This window comes from Bombus impatiens, unplaced genomic scaffold (genome assembly GCF_000188095.3).
Source record: "Bombus impatiens unplaced genomic scaffold, BIMP_2.2 scf_0487, whole genome shotgun sequence".
Taxonomy (NCBI): Eukaryota; Metazoa; Arthropoda; class Insecta; order Hymenoptera; family Apidae; genus Bombus; species Bombus impatiens.
This window is the reverse complement of record NT_176906.1, coordinates 1546292-1564149: the sequence shown is the minus strand read 5'-3', so window position 1 is coordinate 1564149 and position 17858 is coordinate 1546292. Positions and strand designations below refer to the sequence as shown.

At 39.6% G+C, this 17858-nt stretch overlaps 1 protein-coding gene across 10 annotated transcripts in view; it reads right to left on the bottom strand.

The window, feature by feature from the left end:
* The window catches only part of LOC100744098 (serine-rich adhesin for platelets), a 136431-nt gene that overhangs the window by 13108 nt on the left and 105465 nt on the right, over positions 1-17858 (bottom strand). For all 10 annotated transcript variants that reach the window (XM_012387821.3, XM_033321752.1, XM_033321751.1 and 7 more), the window contains 2 exons: positions 13780-13894; positions 5342-5469 (listed from right to left, as the gene is read on the bottom strand). In XM_012387821.3, coding sequence (XP_012243244.1) covers positions 5342-5469; positions 13780-13894 — 243 coding nt within the window. The remainder of the gene's footprint in view (positions 1-5341; positions 5470-13779; positions 13895-17858) is intronic.

Genomic DNA, 17858 nt, shown 5'->3' with positions numbered 1-17858 from the left:
CAAAGCGAGCAACACGATTCTCACGGTTGTTCGATCAAGGGTAGAAATTGCAGCGAAGAGTTCGAATGTCTTGGTAAAAGCATCGGATACATTTGTACGATAGCAATTGGATTTGTGGAGTCACAGAAGAGGTATTGTACGCGAAAATACAAGGCTCACACTCGAAATAAGAAAATTGATCGAAACTACTTTGGCCCAGGAGGAAGTGCATTGAACGACGAGCTGCGGCCGACTGAAGGCTCCGGCAGCCACACAAATCCAGTCTCACGTGTGTCCCACGTGCCTTTGTGTGTGTACACGTGCATGCGTGTAAGGTTTGTGTGCCAGTGCACCTCGTGAACTCTTCCGAGAACAGATTTCAAGGGTCGCTTCAGGTATACCGACACACAGAGGGGTTGCTCGTTTTCCCCCACCTCGTTTTACACGCTGTTTTTTTTCACTTCTCCTTTCACTCTGTTCCACCCTCGCTTTTCGTTCCTTTTTTCCCTCTCTCTCTCTCTCTCTCTCTCTCTCTCTCTCTCTCTCTCTCTCTCTCTCTCTCTCTCTCTCTCTCTCTCTCTCTCTCTCTCTCTCTCTCTCTCTCTCTCTCTCTCTCTCTCTCTCTCTCTCTCTCTCTCTCTCTCTCTCTCTCTCTCTCTCTCTCTCTCTCTCTCTCTCTCTCTCTCTCTCTCTCTCTCTCTCTCTCTCTCTCTCTCTCTCTCTCTCTCTCTCTCTCTCTCTCTCTCTCTCTCTCTCTCTCTCTCTCTCTCTCTCTCTCTCTCTCTCTCTCTCTCTCTCTCTCTCTCTCTCTCTCTCTCTCTCTCTCTCTCTCTCTCTCTCTCTCTCTCTCTCTCTCTCTCTCTCTCTCTCTCTCTCTCTCTCTCTCTCTCTCTCTCTCTCTCTCTCTCTCTCTCTCTCTCTCTCTCTCTCTCTCTCTCTCTCTCTCTCTCTCTCTCTCTCTCTCTCTCTCTCTCTCTCTCTCTCTCTCTCTCTCTCTCTCTCTCTCTCTCTCTCTCTCGGCAGAGCGAACTGTGGACGGAAGAGGTGCAGCCAAGAAATGCCACCGTTAGTCTCCACAAAAGGTACTATTTATCCATTGTAGCGACAGTGGCCCGCTGGCTCCTCTTTCGTCTTCTTTTTAATCGCCAGGATTTTTACTGTCCTATCGTAAATGCGCCACCTTCCACGTACAAATTTGACACGTGACGCCGCGCCTCGCCGCGCCGCATCTCTGGCTCTTTGAGGATTCTGCTAATCTCCGTTGTCCTCCCCTGCTCCTCCTTTTGTTCACAGAGCGCCTTTTTCCCTTTTTTGCTTGTACGCCTCCACGAAATCGGTATACTGCAATCTTCCTGTGTTTGCGGTGGTTCAGAGAAACTGTGTCGATCCGGTGATCCATTTTTGTTCTTCCACTTTGCGTATTATAAAGTTTCCGGGAAAGGGAGGGGCAACACATTTTTCAATCACAGATATTGTGAAAACTGTGGTAGGTCTATGTTCCTTTTTTGAGCGTTTCTCGGATTTTATAGTATTTCCTAATCGACAACGTTCGAAGACGTCGTTTAACACTAGAACTATTAATGACTGAAAAAATCGAAGTGAAATATACATTTGTAAATCAAAAGTCATTGAAACATCTAAAAATATGACAAAGTAAATTGAAAAAACGTCTGCGACGAATTTCTAGAAAGTTGTATTCCTCTGTTAGTTCTATTGTTAAAGTAACTCGAGGTACATTGGAATTCTTTGTAGGTAGGTCAGACAAAAATTTGTAAAAAAATTTCGCTAAGGGAAAACTTGGAAATATTGGTCACGTTCGTAACATTATTATTTTTCATGAGGTACCGGTCTGTCGACAAACTCTTCTATCGTTTTCTCGACTATGTGACTTCTGTGTAGCGAAGGCACGTGGCACATGGAACAGACGATAACTTTCCTTTTTATCGATTTGTGTTCAAATCTAGTACCGACACGTGTAGGTGGAGTACACTCGATTTTTGTAAGTATCGCGTAGGCGTTTAAATCAGCTCGGTACTGTTTTCACGAGAAACCAATAGATAGTTAATTTGTTCGATCATCGATCATTTATAAATTTCTCCTCGATCCCTTTGATCTCTCGAAGACGATGTAACCGTATGTAGACTGGAACGAATCGCTTGTAGATCTTTGGGTAACGGATCTTTAAGCATTTTATTATAATGAAAATTGTCTTATAGATCGAAGTAATACTAAAATTTGCAACTTGTGCCCTCTATATAGATCGTTCCTCGTAGAGAAATTTTTAATACGGGTTGCAAATTTTTCTGGAGAGAGATTAAAAAAGAAAATTTTATCAGTTTTTTTTATATGGTTAAAGGAAGTTAGAAAGTTTTCGATGTTCGTGAAAGATAAAGCTAAGTTCTTTTGTTAATGGGCCATAAGATGGGCTGAGAATGAAAAAATATAAAAACGTAATATCCCCCGTTAAAAGCTTCGTAAAAAATACCATCGATATTACAAAATAATTCGAAGGGTGGATTTATACCATTTTTGAACAAAAGGATTTTTAAGGAGAGACAAGTTTGAATTTTTAAATTTGAAACGTTGTATTTAGATTCTGATTCAAATCCTCAGACTTTCAATTATACATAACTTTATCTGAAATTCTGCAAGCATTCATTTTATTTTCACATCGTCAACTTCAAAAATCAAATCGAAAATAAAGTTGCCAATTACAAGACTTCAGAAACTTTTAATTAAATTCCTTCCCGGCAGGATATTTTTCTTTAAACTCGTTCTGTTGTCTTGGAATTCAAATTTTTAAATACAAAACATTTACGCGCAATTGAGAATTAGTTTGCAGCGTCAAATAGAGCGTAAGTGGAAGGCAAGTGACTCAGGCGAATCATGAATGCAGAACTTGTCGTTCTCCAAAACTTCGAATTAGAATAATGCCGGGCTGCGTCTCATTGTCGAGGCTACCAAGTTGTGAGAACTTTCGAAGCGAAGAAAATTAACGTTCCGATAAATTGTTATCGCTTCGATAAACCTACCACCAGCTTTTACCATTAGAGGCTCTTTGATCGAACTAATAACAAAGGGATTCTACGATTTTTCTTATAAATTCCAACACATCTAAGAAAAAAAGTAACGCGATGGTAGAAACTTAGCAATATGCGAAAGAATTTTCTCATAAAAAAGATTTCCAGCAGAAATTTCAGAACATAACACAAGTATTCCATGTATAACACGATACTCTTACAATATGGATTCGCTTTAACACAGTTTGAGTATCCGGGGAATCCTCGCACAACATGGTTTTGCTTTAACACGGTTCGAGAACCGGGGAAAACTCCGTTACAAAAAGGCACGTAATGGGAATTTTTAAACGTCATTTGCTATTCTTTATTCGAGCAGGTGTGTTTGTTTGTGTTTTGTCCCAACTTACCATACGGAATTTTGGGATATTGACGTTTTCGATTCATTTTTAGTTCGTAGAGTATTAAGCCTTTACGCTCAAAAATTTTGTTCGCTAGAGACAGATAGCAAGTCAGAGCTTCCCCGACAAAAAATCGATGACATTCTTTATAACTAACATAAATGATGTTAACATGTAAAACTCTTAATTAATTATTGGTATTTTTTATAAACATACTTCTAATAAAATTTGATAAACATATTTCTTATGAGAAACAGTATATATTTGTTAATTTAATTTAATGTTAATTTAATAATAAGAAGAATAATAAGAAGAGAATAATATTTTGTTAATTGTTAGAACCTAATCTTTATCTTTACGTTAGTTTTTTATTTCGTATAACACGAATTCGCATAACAAGGCATTTTTTTGGAACCTAACTACGAAACGTGTTATACGAGGGTTATCTGTACAGACGAAGCACGTTACAGTGATTACAAAAAGGAATTTCCTCTAAATTAAACATAATTAGCGTATAAAATCAAGAAACACGACGATGTAACGGTTATTTTCGAACAATTTGCAGCAAAGGGTTACTCGTAAAATATTAACAGGGCTGTTTTGGAGCAAAATAGACCAGCAGCAAATATACGCTTCCGTAAAACTAAAGAGGATGTCGCGAGAGATTTTCTATTGAGTTGGTAATTAGAGCAACGACCGGATGAATGTTCGTCCAGGTACAAAGTCGATGGAACAGAGCCGGGTCATTCGAAGTAACGTCTTTATTCTTGCCTCGACAAACAACCCCGGCTGCGAGACACGCTGAAGGGATCAAGAGGTCATGATGGAAAGCTGGAAAGCAAGAGGAGGCACTTCAAACGAACCTGGATGCGATCAACCCGCCACCTTTGATCTATGCTCCGCTCTTCGATCGACTGTTTTTTAAAACCATTTTTACCTCTCGACGTTGTCGATAATCAAGCAAAGTGGAAATCGCTGGTTGTTCATTTTTCATTCCTTCATTGATTATACCGTATAAATACGATAAAAATTCTGCTGTACCATGTTTTGTAATAATAAACGTAATAGTAATAATTTTATAATAAATAATTCTTGTTCTTTTTGTGTACGAAATATAAAATTCATTGGAGTTGTTGTTTTAAGAAATTCTTTGTTCGTAATTTATTATCACGTTCTTCTTTGAAGAGCGACGCTTGATTCTTTTACCTACTTTTTCTAAAGTCAGTCGTGCGTGTTCTCTTAATTTCAAGTATCTACCTTGTTTGCTCTCAAGATTTATAATAGTAATTTACACTGTACTCGTTCATTATATCGCATTATGTTACGAAGATTATGTTACGTTATGTAAAAGGAAGCTGTGGTTCTCAAATGGACTCGCATTAAAAGTACATAAATCCGTCGTTTATCGTATTTATATTTGCCTCGCGCGAGGAAAGCCAACTTCAATATTTACCTGTACAATATTTTTCGTCCGAAGCAAACAATGCTTCCTGAAACAGGGAAATCTGCGCGCACAGTCTACAAGACACGAAACGGACAGGTTTCGTACTTTATCTGCCGCCTGCCAGCTGTGGCTGCGAGACAAGTTGACAGAGAATGAAAGGATAATACAAGGCATCCTGAATTTTAATTCTACAATAGCAAACTCGATGAAGTTTGAGTGAAACTTCTAAAAATTATCTTTTCTTATCCTTCTTTCAGTTTATTATTTTTCCAAGTCACGTTCTTCCAATCTATTATTTTATTTTTACACTGTAGAAAACTAATAGTCCTTAATCAAAGCGTCGTTTTCAAATCAAAAATAGTTGGCAGATGCGCGAAATGTAAAGATACAGATGAAGAACAGAGATGTCTCGGGACGTGTCGATAAAATTTTCTCTCAGGTCTCGATGCGTTCAGAGAATCGAATGAATTATAAAAGTCGATTAAAAAATAACAACTCACCTTTCTACATCACGGTCTAAAAGCGCCGGCGTGCTCGATGCTTTGATACGCCTCTGCGCCTTGCTCAGCCCAGGAATTCGTCTCCTCTCCTTTCCAGTGTACGCGTTCGATCGTTGATCGTGCAGCGGCTGCAACGGAAACATAATCGAAATCATTTTACACGCTGGCTCACGCATAATTACGCAGGAGACCCACTCTTTCTCCTTTGAATCAAAGTGTTAGATGCAATGTAACCCGGTGATAACCTCGCGCACGAGAAAGTTGCTCGGCCGTCGATCTATTCCCATGATTCGTCACGCACGAATGCTCTCGATCGCTCCTATCTAGACAGGCTTATCGAACCGAGCCTACCATCGAAGAATATTCAACGTCCGACATATATCTCGTTAGTGAATTATTTCGTAAGCACGCCGTGCTCAATGTTACGTCGACTCTGGGTCACTATGCCTCCATTCACGTTTCCACGCTGAGTCGTTAGTTCCTCTTCTTAAGAATGAATAATAGGATGCGATTCAATAATAAATCGTATTGTGTGCTATTAATCGTTGGATGAGATAACTACGTTAATATCGGAATATTATTCGAATGAAGTTCGATTCCATCGATCGATGCTTTGTAATGGCCTAGGTAGAAAGTAGTTTTTACGGTAAAGATTCTCTATTCATAGCGAGGAATTCTCTAAGTTTGTTAATTATAACGATTGCCGTTATTAGTCGATCACTTTACAACTCGTATTTTTTTACACCAAGCATTACAGTTGTATCCATCGTTTCAAAAAAATAATTACACTGTTTGTCAATAGAATGGATTATTGACAGACTATAACCGCCGAAGGGTAGAAATCGGTATACTGATGGGATATTATTGACGAAACTTAGTACTGACAAACTAACTGTTAGATCCGGTCCGGTAGAGGATGCTTCCATTAGCAAACGTCACAGTCGAAAATCTGCGTCTGTCAATGATCGCGATGCGATTTCGTGGATTCACGGAAATGAAAAGGGTAAATGCCATAGCGCCACGAAGCTCGTTTGTATCTACGCGATCGTTCCCTGGCGGAAACGATGTTTTGCTGATTTAAGATCGAGTTGCTGCCCAACGACGTTTTATTTTCTATTTTATTGTTTTAATAAAACGGTTAACTGTTCCATCGTTATGCATATGTCAGTTAATTATTGGTTTACGACGCACTAAAAAGAAAGCTATAATTAGGCATATCCATGGTTTAAAGTGCTACCGTTTGATTTACGGTAGCGCAACAAGAAAGTTTGTAAAACCTTTAATGACACGTTATAAATTTAGTAGATTAACTGTAGGCTGCGGAATTAAACGTAGGAAACGTGATTTTTATCGCGGAATAGTTTTTACCGAGTAACAAGTAAACCGTCGATTAAATATTTTTGTATGGAACTTGAGACAAATTGTTGCGTAATACTTAATACGAATCTTACATAAATTTTAATGATTTTAGTATTTTATCGCTCTAACAGGTTAGCACTCTTACTATGCGCCTATACATTTATATATCGTAGCGCAATCCATACATCATTGTCGACCGAGACTGCTCGAGTTCAATTTCAAAACACATAATTTCTGTTCTAGTCTCGTATCACATTCTTCGGTTAAAAACTAGGCTCTGTATTAGTAAGTAAGAACTTTCACTTTCCATATATGCATTATCTGTAAGACTAATATTGCCTCTATTCACAAATTTACGAACGTTTTTCAGCTTTATTATCGTCGTTTTATTTCGAACAGAGATTAAATATTTTTCGTTAATCTACCTATCTACCTTCGTCAAAATCGGTTTACACAGCTTGACGGGGTTCTCACGTTAAACATAATGGTCTCCACAATGAAATATAGATGTTGAATCGTTCCACTTGATAGAATTACCAGTGTTCCTTGGAATGCTACGAGGTAAAGGAACATCGATCGACGGTATGTCACCTTCCGGTTTCCTAAACGAGCTCGGACCACATTTCTGTTCACGGCGTCGTTTCTATAGCAAAAGAGAGGTCGAGAAGTCACTTGACTCGTCGAGAACAAGCATTGTTCGCGCTAACTGCACAACGAAAGAATTCATCCCCACCGAAATATCTTGATACCATTGTCTGGTCTTCTTAATTACGAATGGTTCCCGCTTCGCTCGATTCTACTTTCGTTTATTACTTCTTTTTATTCGCCACCTCTTTCGCGGACCACTCGTTCGTCGCTTTTTACTTCTCGCAAGGAATTTCGATATTAAATACATTTTTTCGCGTCTCTTTCTCTCGTAATAAAGATGATTCGATTTTCTGATACTTTATTTATTATAAATGTATTGCTATATTGGCCAAATTATCTAGGTCGACAAGTTCCCTTTTTGTTTCGTGAATTCTAATATTTTTAGAGTACAAAACATAACGATGCAAGAAGAGACCCAGTTCTAAAAACTGTACAGAGAGGAGAGAAAAGTCGGTTAATTGGATTGCTAGATGAACCAAGATCGAGCTATTCAGGTCGTCACTGAAGTAGTTCGTCCTAGGTCTAATATTCGGAAAAAACTGTCGCCTACGATAAAAAACAGCAGTCACGTTTCTTAAGTTCTCTTCAACGTCCTAATTATATACGTACGTACATACGTACGTGTATACAACAAGCAACCGTGACTAGGCGTTTCTAGTTAGCATGGAAGTCGATCGCAACGGGACAATTTGAAAAGTTGCAAATTTTCCAATTAAAGTTTCGCACGATGCCAAGGATAGACACATTCTAATTCTTCTAAATAGTTACGTCAAAGAAACACAGGAGAACGAAAGGTGAGAACCGCGAAAAATGTTTTACAGCGTTGAATATGCATAGGCCGTGCTAGCGTTCGTGCTAACCTTTAATTAAAACTTTTAATTAAGGTCGGTGCGAGAAGTTCGATAGCATCGAACTGCTTTTCTGTCGGTGCTGGGTTTCTTCGGTGTGCCTTTCGTGCCGAAACGAACGAAAAATAAAAGTTCGATCGGTACGATCGAATCGAAAGCAATTCAATCGCGTGTAACATCGCGGACGAAATGGTCTCCTCATGAAAATATTGCATTTTGTCTCCGACACCGTTTTCACGGAGCAACCATTCAAATTCAAATTTGTAAACGTCCGGCCTGGCCAATTCGAATACAAAACGAGTCTGCCAGTCGGAAAATATGCGTTGACAGTATTTGCTACTGTTGCAGGAAGCCACGATATATGATTCAAAATCGTGGCTAAAATCACTGACCTAAGTTTACGTTACATTTTCCGCTTTATTCCACCAAGTTAGTGAAAAAGAAAAACGGCTTCTTGGTAAAAATATGGAAATCTTTATCGGCCATCATCGAGGCGTTTCATCGTTCTACCATAGTGTTCACTCGTACCACATGTTTAATGCAATATATATTCAGTTCAATAAACATCGATTAAAACTGATCAATTATGTCATCGTATATTAGCAAATATTGATGAATATTTTATACATCATGATTTAATATGTCCCAAATTGACGGTTAATTTTGTCATTTTTCCAAAATGGAACAGTTATTCTAGATTTATTTCACCTTCAATATTTGCTATATTAAACACATATTCTTTCTTTATTTCCGTCTCCTCTTCCATTATAAATGACGAATTGAAATAGCAACTAACAGTTTGAAAATTGTCCAGACGACTTGATTCGCAGTCTGACAGAATTTTCAATGCGCATCAGACCTTAATTAACAGTATTCTGAGAGCATTTGCATGTTCTCGGTACAGACTTTAACCTACATACACTTCGATCCTATCGTACCCACGGTACCGATAATTGGAGGTTACCGAGGTCACTGCCGAATTATTCATCTGTACACGATTTTGGCGCAATGGAATGATCCAGACGAATTCTGATCTCTGCTTGATTAGGCATTCAGCTAACTTACTCTACCGGAAGAAATTCTGATTTAATAGGTAGGTATACGAGCTAATCGGCGCGCGTTTATTTGTCCGCAGAATCGGATTCCAATGCATCTCGTTCGTTTTGTCGAAATCGAATAAAATTTAATAAAATCAGTGAGAAATATTGAAATGGTTTGTAATAGTTATCGAAGTTGTGTGCCGAATCTCGAGAACGATAAGGAAAACGTTATCTATATAAGCTATATACGATTGATTTTTCGGTGAATAGGGAAAGTTGCTCGAAATCCTCGATGTTGATAGTTCTGCAGATTCATTAAATAAACATCAATCATGAAGAAGTTGTGGAATAATACTAGAAGCGGTAACGTCGCGAAATTATTTTCAAAGAAATATGTCAGACGTTTGATCAGTTAAACACGAGATTCGTAATTTCCTCCTCGGAAGCGTCTGATGATAGAAAGGTTGGATGAATAATGGTTTCGCGCTTATGACGTCTCAGCCACGAATCTAAATGCACGCTGTCACAGGAATATATTTGCATAGGTATGGTACCGTTCGATCATTACCTTCGAATGTTCCAATGCTCTCGATAACCTGCGGCTCTTGACGTTCGGCTAACTTCTCTTAATTACTTCTATCTTTCAACCACGATTCTGTCGCTTGTTTTTGAAGGAACTTAATTTAAATTGCCTCGGTTGTTTAATATCTCTGATTTGATATATTTTGATATATTTGTAAATATAAAGAAAGAATCGTCAATTTATAGAGAGGTCGAGAACATATGTTAGGACCTGCAGTCGGCGCATAAGACTCATATAAGGAGGATTAGAATTGGATAATTAAACACACGCGTAGATATATAAATAACTATGAAAATAGTATGGCAAAGATAAAATTTCCATTTGAACAAAAATTAACTTCGTCAAATGTGTCTACGTTTTTTTAGCAATTGCAAGGAAGAAAGTCTAGGTTTGATTATTCCAGTCTTAAAGAGAGACCGCAATTACGGTTTGCGTATAATTCATAAAGAAAATGTAGTCAGGGGAGAGTAAATCTTATTAAATCGCGCGATGTTTCCCACGACCGACTTCTTCTTTCCTTACTTAGAAAAAAACTACGACTCGTCCCAATTCCTAGAATCGTATCCTGTAACAGGGTTGAAGCTTTTAGTATATTGGATAGCTTAGCCAATGATAAAATAATTCGAACGAGTGTTCCTCTAATTATTTTCACTTTTACGATGTACATTCACGCATATACACGTTTACACAAAATTGCGTTGGCTATTAATTAAAACAGAAGGAGAAGAAAAAGCGTATCGTCGACGCAAGCGTTTCGCATGAAAGATCAGAAGACAGAATTTCATTAACTCTTTCAATTACACCTACGTTTGAATTAGAGCGTGTTAATATATACCGATTACATATTGCATTCTAACTGTACGTGTAGCTGCGTATCATTTCTTGCTACGACATGCATCATTCACACCAACGACATCGCATACCTGCACGTTAACATTACCGGTAACAATGTCGTGTCGAATTGACTGTATCTACCAGGTTTATGCACAGATCACTGTCATATTACGGGACAGGTATTTAGCTGACAATTAGATGTAACCGTGGACATCGCCTTTGTAAGCTGCGTCGCAGATTCCATCAGATTATCTCAATGATTATCTTAATTTCATGGGAATATTCTAATCCACGATTTTACATGGTTTGTGTGTTTATCGAAATCTATCGTCTCCTATTTATATCGGAAGATGTGTTCTCGTGGTCTAACAACAAATTAAATAAATTACATCTTTAAAACTATTCACCATTCCACGTTCCTCTTTTAATAACTATCAAAAGCATCGTTCTGCGATTCTACATAATCCTGTACCTTTATCTCTACATCAAAAATATTTTATCCTCTGGTCTAGCATTAAAGAGAACGAAAAGCTAATATCTTTGAGGCCATCCTCATTTTCATAGCGTATGCTAAATTTTTAATAAGTATTAAAAGCATCGTTCTATGATTTTACATGTTTTATCTGTTTCTCCAATTCCATATTCTGACATTCATATTAAATAATATTTTCCTCTCGACTAATATAGAACACAACAAGAAGAAGGACCACAGTACCATAAATCACTTTCAGAAAATCACCGCCTACACCTTCCTCTCTAAAAAGTATTAAAAGCGCAGCAACTTATCGATTTTGTTCCTCCCCCTCCATACCTCCCATCGCCACGTTTCTTTTCGTTCAAGCAATTTGACCTTCTCGTGGACGGAAAGTTCTACGCGTCACCCTGAGCGTCCCGGATAGCACGTAGAAAAAAGTATCGATCATGGTGGCGCGTGACATATTGTCCCGGAAGGCGGGTGAGTCGCTTTAAAGTCGTGCCACGACGTCGTGTTACGTCCTTGATCCATCGTGGCTCGCGTTCGACGGAATACGGAAGAAAAGCTCGAACAGGCGACAGAACGACGGGATTTGGTTTGCGATCGGAGATTCTTGTCGGACGGTTTCGGTCTACGGGGACGCGCGCCGCTCGAGTGATCGAGATCATCCGGAGGATCCAGCAAACCCGCTTTTCAAGCCTGGATATCCACGCGAACACGCCGCATTCCGGATTCGTGCCGCGAGATCGTGGAATTCCCTCGCGAAGATGCAAATCTTAGACACGTTATCGTGGCCGTGACACGACTTCCCGTAGGAGAAGCGAGCCTCGCAACGTCTGCTTCGCCGCTCTTTGTCCGATTCCATCCACCTTCGGGTTCTCGACAATTCGAAAGGATTACACGAGTATCGAGAAATAAAAGTAGCCACGACGACTTTATTATTGCGCGCGTTCACTGCCGATCGAACCGCGTTGAAAAGTTTCTATCGGATTTCTTGTAATCGCGCATGAGGATCGCTGTTGGAAAGGCATTAGAAGGGGGATGGAAGTACTTTCGATGGTTTAACCAAGCCATTCGTCAACGACAGCAGGCGTGTATAGTCTACACATAGCGAGCATACTATGTAACGAGAACAAACACATAGTCGGTTGAGCGTAGTTTAAAGTAAGTACCTATATCTTAACAAGGATTGAATAATATTTGACTATCACGATTAGCATATCTACTGCAGCTAATAGAGACAAAAGAGGACAGCTACATGTACTTAATGTCATGAAAATCTCAATGAAATTGTACTCGTATATGAAGGATGTTAGTGAATCCCTTTCTCTAAAATCTTATGACCTCTATTTTTGATGAAACTTTGGAATTCGATGTAAATAGACTATGAGTTTTAAATTGCAGGTTCGAATAAATTGTTAATATATTACGATTTTATTACTGTTTTCTTATATGAATACTATTTTTTCATGCCTTTATTATGCACACAATTTTTTCAATTTTGAAACTAATCTAGTAATTCTCCTAAGAATTTTGAACGAGGATATGTACGTATCGTTACACACGAATGAGCAAACTAGGTTTTGACGTATCAGCATATCAGTCGAATGTATTGAAGGAAAATTATTGAAGTTACTCTTCTATGAAATCGTTACATTACATAGTACGACTGTTTTTGAACATCCAATACCGTGTTTCACACAAAATCTACACGTTATTTTTATTTCGTGTCGTTGGAAAGTTCTCGCGAGAAATTACGATGAAAGTGCGTCCTGTTAAGAGGGCTGATCCTCTCCAGGAGCTGCAAGCAAACGCTTTTAGCTGTGAAAGCGTATGAAACGTTATAAAAGCTACGCGAAAACCGTCTTTTCTACGAGTTTCTTATACAAACTTAACAACAGAGCTCCAGCTGCGTTGATTCGGGTCAGCTTAATTAAACCTCGAAACGTTTTGCCTCGACTAACTGTCGCATTGTTGTAAGTTTGCGAATTTATCTGCAAAGGACGTACGAGCACCGCAACCAGAACTGTTTCTCGTGATAATTTATCACGTAGCCCGGTGATATTAATTGAGATCGTTATGCGTTCTGTCGCTAGCGTTTCACCGACTCTCGTTTTATTCTCGAAATATTATGCTAAGTAGGGATTTAGTACTATAACATTATACACGAGAGAGCAACCCAACTTTCCTCGTTGGGTACGATTGAGAAAATCAGTGATAATTTCAGAAGACTAGGGGGGAACTCTTGGAAACCTTTTATCGATCGTGCTCCGGAACGCTATAAGACGGCTGAAAAGTTCAAGAGAGCCGCTCGGAAGTTCTCTTGGGAAAGAAAGTTGCGAGAGCCTTCCGGTGAATCGACCACGAAACTTTTAGAAGAAGAGAAACGCTGCTACGCTGTTCCTCGAATGTTAAAAACATCTGAAAGCATTTTTCCATCACCTCGTTTTTTTCATGACTTACTCGCTTCTTTTTCTTCGGTTTTTACTTTTTCTTAAATTTTAAGATACCGTTGGGGGATAGAAATTGGTTGATGATTGATAAGGAATCGCACGCCGATTGGTGTAGGTTCTAGAAGTCGGTATAATGGAACGATAGGTCGTATTATAATAAAAAAACGATTCAATTTCCGGAGGGATTCGGATACTCACGGAAACAGGAGCTGTGTGAGGTGTGGCTGCTTCCTGTGCGTGGTGAAGTCGACTGGGGCTGGGGCTCGACCTTTGGGAATTCTGGCCACGTTGCCAGGATCCTCCTTTGTTATTGCTGAAATCAAATTAAACGATCAATTTTTATCGTGTTATCGTAGGAAAAATGTTCTTGTTCGTTTAACGAACAACCTTCGGACGAAAAAAAATGAACACGCATAATCTTGATTAGCGAACAGCTGGAATGTACGTACGAATTCCAAGATGATTCACGTTTACGCAAGACCTTTGACACCGTCGTGTCGCATAGAGCCGAGACTTTCACATTGACAAGGGGTAAAAATGAACGCTGGGAAGCGATTAGATCGCATAATAAATTATTATAGGGCAAGACTTGTCATCGTGGTCAGGTAGTAGGTAATAAATTACGCGGCTGAGGGTCTCTGCGCGTGATTTACACGTTCGCTCGTCGATAATCGCCCTTCGGATATGTCGATATATTGCATCCGACAATGATCTATGAGAGGGTGATCTACGATCGTACGATCAAATCCATAGATCCTCTTGTTTGCCAATCGTTGAACGCATCAACGCTCGGAACTTTGCTAGCTGTTTCACCAGAGAAAATCCTCTCTGATTTATAAACTCGTTATCGTCAATGTTTTCTATGATCGTTGTAGTAGTTGCCGTGTATTTCCTGACGAAAGTATCACTTCGGGAGACTTATAAGAGCTAGTACTTCGTGCAATGAATATATACATAGCACTTGGAATTATATACTCAAAGCCCTCCTTTGTTCCCCTTTCATAAATTAGAAACTCGTCATCGATTCCTCTATAAACGGATCGTTCGACGAGCTTAAGGAAGAAGACGCGTTTGTTGTTTCTAAACCGACAGGTTTTATCCGAACCACTCCCAAGCTACAAGAAAGGATCCGTCACGTCCACATTTCGACCGACAACCACGTAGAAAGTGGGATAAATCGATGTGCTTCTGTTGGTATCTCGTGATCCTTCGCTTTCAGATGAAAACGACTCGTCTGTCAGTCAAGCGAGAGACTCAAGAGCGTGGAAACCGTGTAAAAATTCGTTTTGCCAGCATAAAAATCATGTCTTAACGTCACACTCGAGTCGTCCGGGCGCACGTCGCGTCGTTCGAACGCACGTCACTGGAACACCGTTGCTCCTTTCGCCGGCTGACGACCAAATCGTTCGTTCTGTTGTCTATCGAACGGATCGTCGTCTGTCGAACGAACCGTCGTCTGTCGAACGAACCGTCGTCTGTCGAACGAACCGTCGTTTATAGTACGGCGATATTCTCGCGCCGATAATGACGTATTAGGTCAGAGTGAAAGCATCGTGGGAAATGATTTGCACGGTCGCGTGCCCTCGCGAACAGGAAGCGTTCGACAGCAAGGTAAGATCACGCTACGGTATTAGGTGGGACGATTAACGCCATTAATGTCCGACTTTATGAGCTTTCCCAGAAGGAGTGTCGATGAGGGCATTGAAGCCAGATTTCACACAGAAACCTTGTTATCTGTCGGATTTTTCCACGTTGGTCGGGGCAATTTGTACGAGGTGTACGTGGGATAGATTCTAAGCAACAGAAGAACGCGTGATGTTGGCCGTGTGATTTATTTAACGGCGTAACAGAGTGCTCGAACGTCGAATGTGTGCTTGAGCACCAACCATCTTTAGTTAATATTTGCCGGTAGCACCGGAGGGAAACAGAAACGAGAGAAAATCCTGCCTCTCGTTTCGGAAATTGAGACATCGAGACGTTGCTTGTGGTGAATCATACACTAGCGCTCACGCGGATATTAGCAACCGTCGCGGCAACTCGCCGCGAGTACTTCTCGCACCGCACCTTAGCTAATCTCGTCGTTATCTAGAGTTTCGTAATCATCGAGCACGACATACGTGTACGGGGAACGAGGCCGGAATATTAGCTGGTTTTCGCGTGGAAAGTGCAAGGAACTCGGTCAATATTTCCAAGGCTGATGGGAACGAAACCATTTCCGTGCCATCTCGAAACGAAACCTTTACAGAGTCCCTGGATAAATATCTGCTGGAAACTACACGCGTTTGTACTTATAATTATCTCGATTGTTTAACGCTTCGACATTGCGACGCGAGAATCTTTCCGTTGACACGCTTTGGTTTTTTAGTTAAACTCTTGGAAATGGTATTGCGTGGCTTGTGATTTCGTGTACGTTGAATTTTCAACATTGAAAATGGCGATCTTTTACGAGTATTGTTTAAATATTGATCTAAACGCTATTTTCGCGAAGCGGAGCCAATTACAATTTAAATTGTGGTATTTCGTAACTGACGAATTAACGTGGTAATACTAATAGCCTTTGCTGATGCGGGACACAGTACATAGATATGTAATTTAGCGTAACTTATTTCGTTGTTTACCTTTCCTTCTAATCTAAATATGCTAAAATACGATACGATTATCGTCGAAGTTAAGTAGCACGTAAAACACATTTTAGCGGAGTTCGATAAGAAAAATGTATTTTTCCTCAAGGACGATATTTATGAACAATATTTTACGATCGAGGTGCCTACTTCATCGCATGCTAAAATTCGCAATTATGCAATCATGTTTTTATTACGATCGTAATTAGTACGAATTCGTCCGTCAAGGGACGTAATTCGATACTTTACGGTGGCATCGAAAAAATGAAATTTGTTTGATAAAGACTGTTGATCCAGACAGGTATACGCGACAGTTTCGTGAAAGCTCTCAAAACATTTTCACTCTGTAACAAGTTACAGCCGAATTGGATAACTCTGATTTATGCAAACGAAATCTGAGTTCAGCGTCGCCTAGGATATTTTGTAAAACTCGTATCTCTGTCACAACAACGTTTCAGCCTTGCTACCTCGTTCGTTACCTGTTATTTCAACTGCGTACGTAATTTTAAGAGATGGTCCAGCGAATATAAAAACGAACATAAACCTCTTCAACGTAGAAATGCAGACGGATAAATAAATATATACAAGTCAAAGCAAATAAAATTCCGAGACCCTAATTGATTACCATATCGTCAACGAGATCCACGACAAAAGGTAAAAAGAAGAAGATTGAATTATGGAAAACGTAATCAAGAATCGAATCCGAACACATCCTGTATTTATTCGAGCGTTCGTTCCTCCTGGAGAGAAACGGGGTGTAAAATACGAAAAGCCGACTAAAAGGCTGATCAGGACGAAGGGTTAAGGGCGAATGTTAAGAGAGAAATTTATTCAACGCTTATATCGGTGCTTTCCGACTGGTTTCGCGTCGTTTTTTCTTTCTTCCCTTTTTTCTTTTTCTTTTTTTGGACGATCGACTTTCCTACACGGTGCACAGATAAATCGATGCACCCTGGCCAAATAAACAATCGTATTTATCGCCCTAAGTTCACGTGGGTGTGCTGTTACAGGCCGTAAGAACCGGTCGTAAAATCTTACCGGTTTCGCAATACAGCTTCCCTCGTACAACTGCAACGCACCAACGCACCTATATACGTGAGTACGTAGCTGCGCTTTTTATCTTCATCGCTCTGGACGTGTCCTAGCCACGATTCAAATCGATTCAAAACTACCCCTTACGCCGAGCTGCGTAAAAATGTTTGTTACCGTTACTGTCTCGCTCTGACAGAGGAATTTGCTACGATTTATAGCCGATAGTACCGTGAAATCGATAATTGCCAAGGTTGGTAGTCGTTCGCTGTGAAAATTTGTAATATCTCAGGACGAAGCGTGGATGATAGACAAGCGAGAAATCCCAATAATGCCGAGTTTGCGTAAGGAAAGGAACAGCATCTGCATCTTTGTCGAACTAGACCAGCTTATTCACTGGATGACTGGTGTAAGGCTAACTGAAGGTGAAAGAATCCTGACAAGTACATTGTTGATTTTCTGATTTTAATGATAATTATGATTAAAAAAGGGTATTCTAATATGACATTTGCACATAGCGGAAAGTAATTAAAAAATATGTTTTGTAACTTAACCTAAAATAGCATTTTTATTATTATCATTATTATTATTATTCACGGGTATAAGTATTAAGAATCAATATTTTAA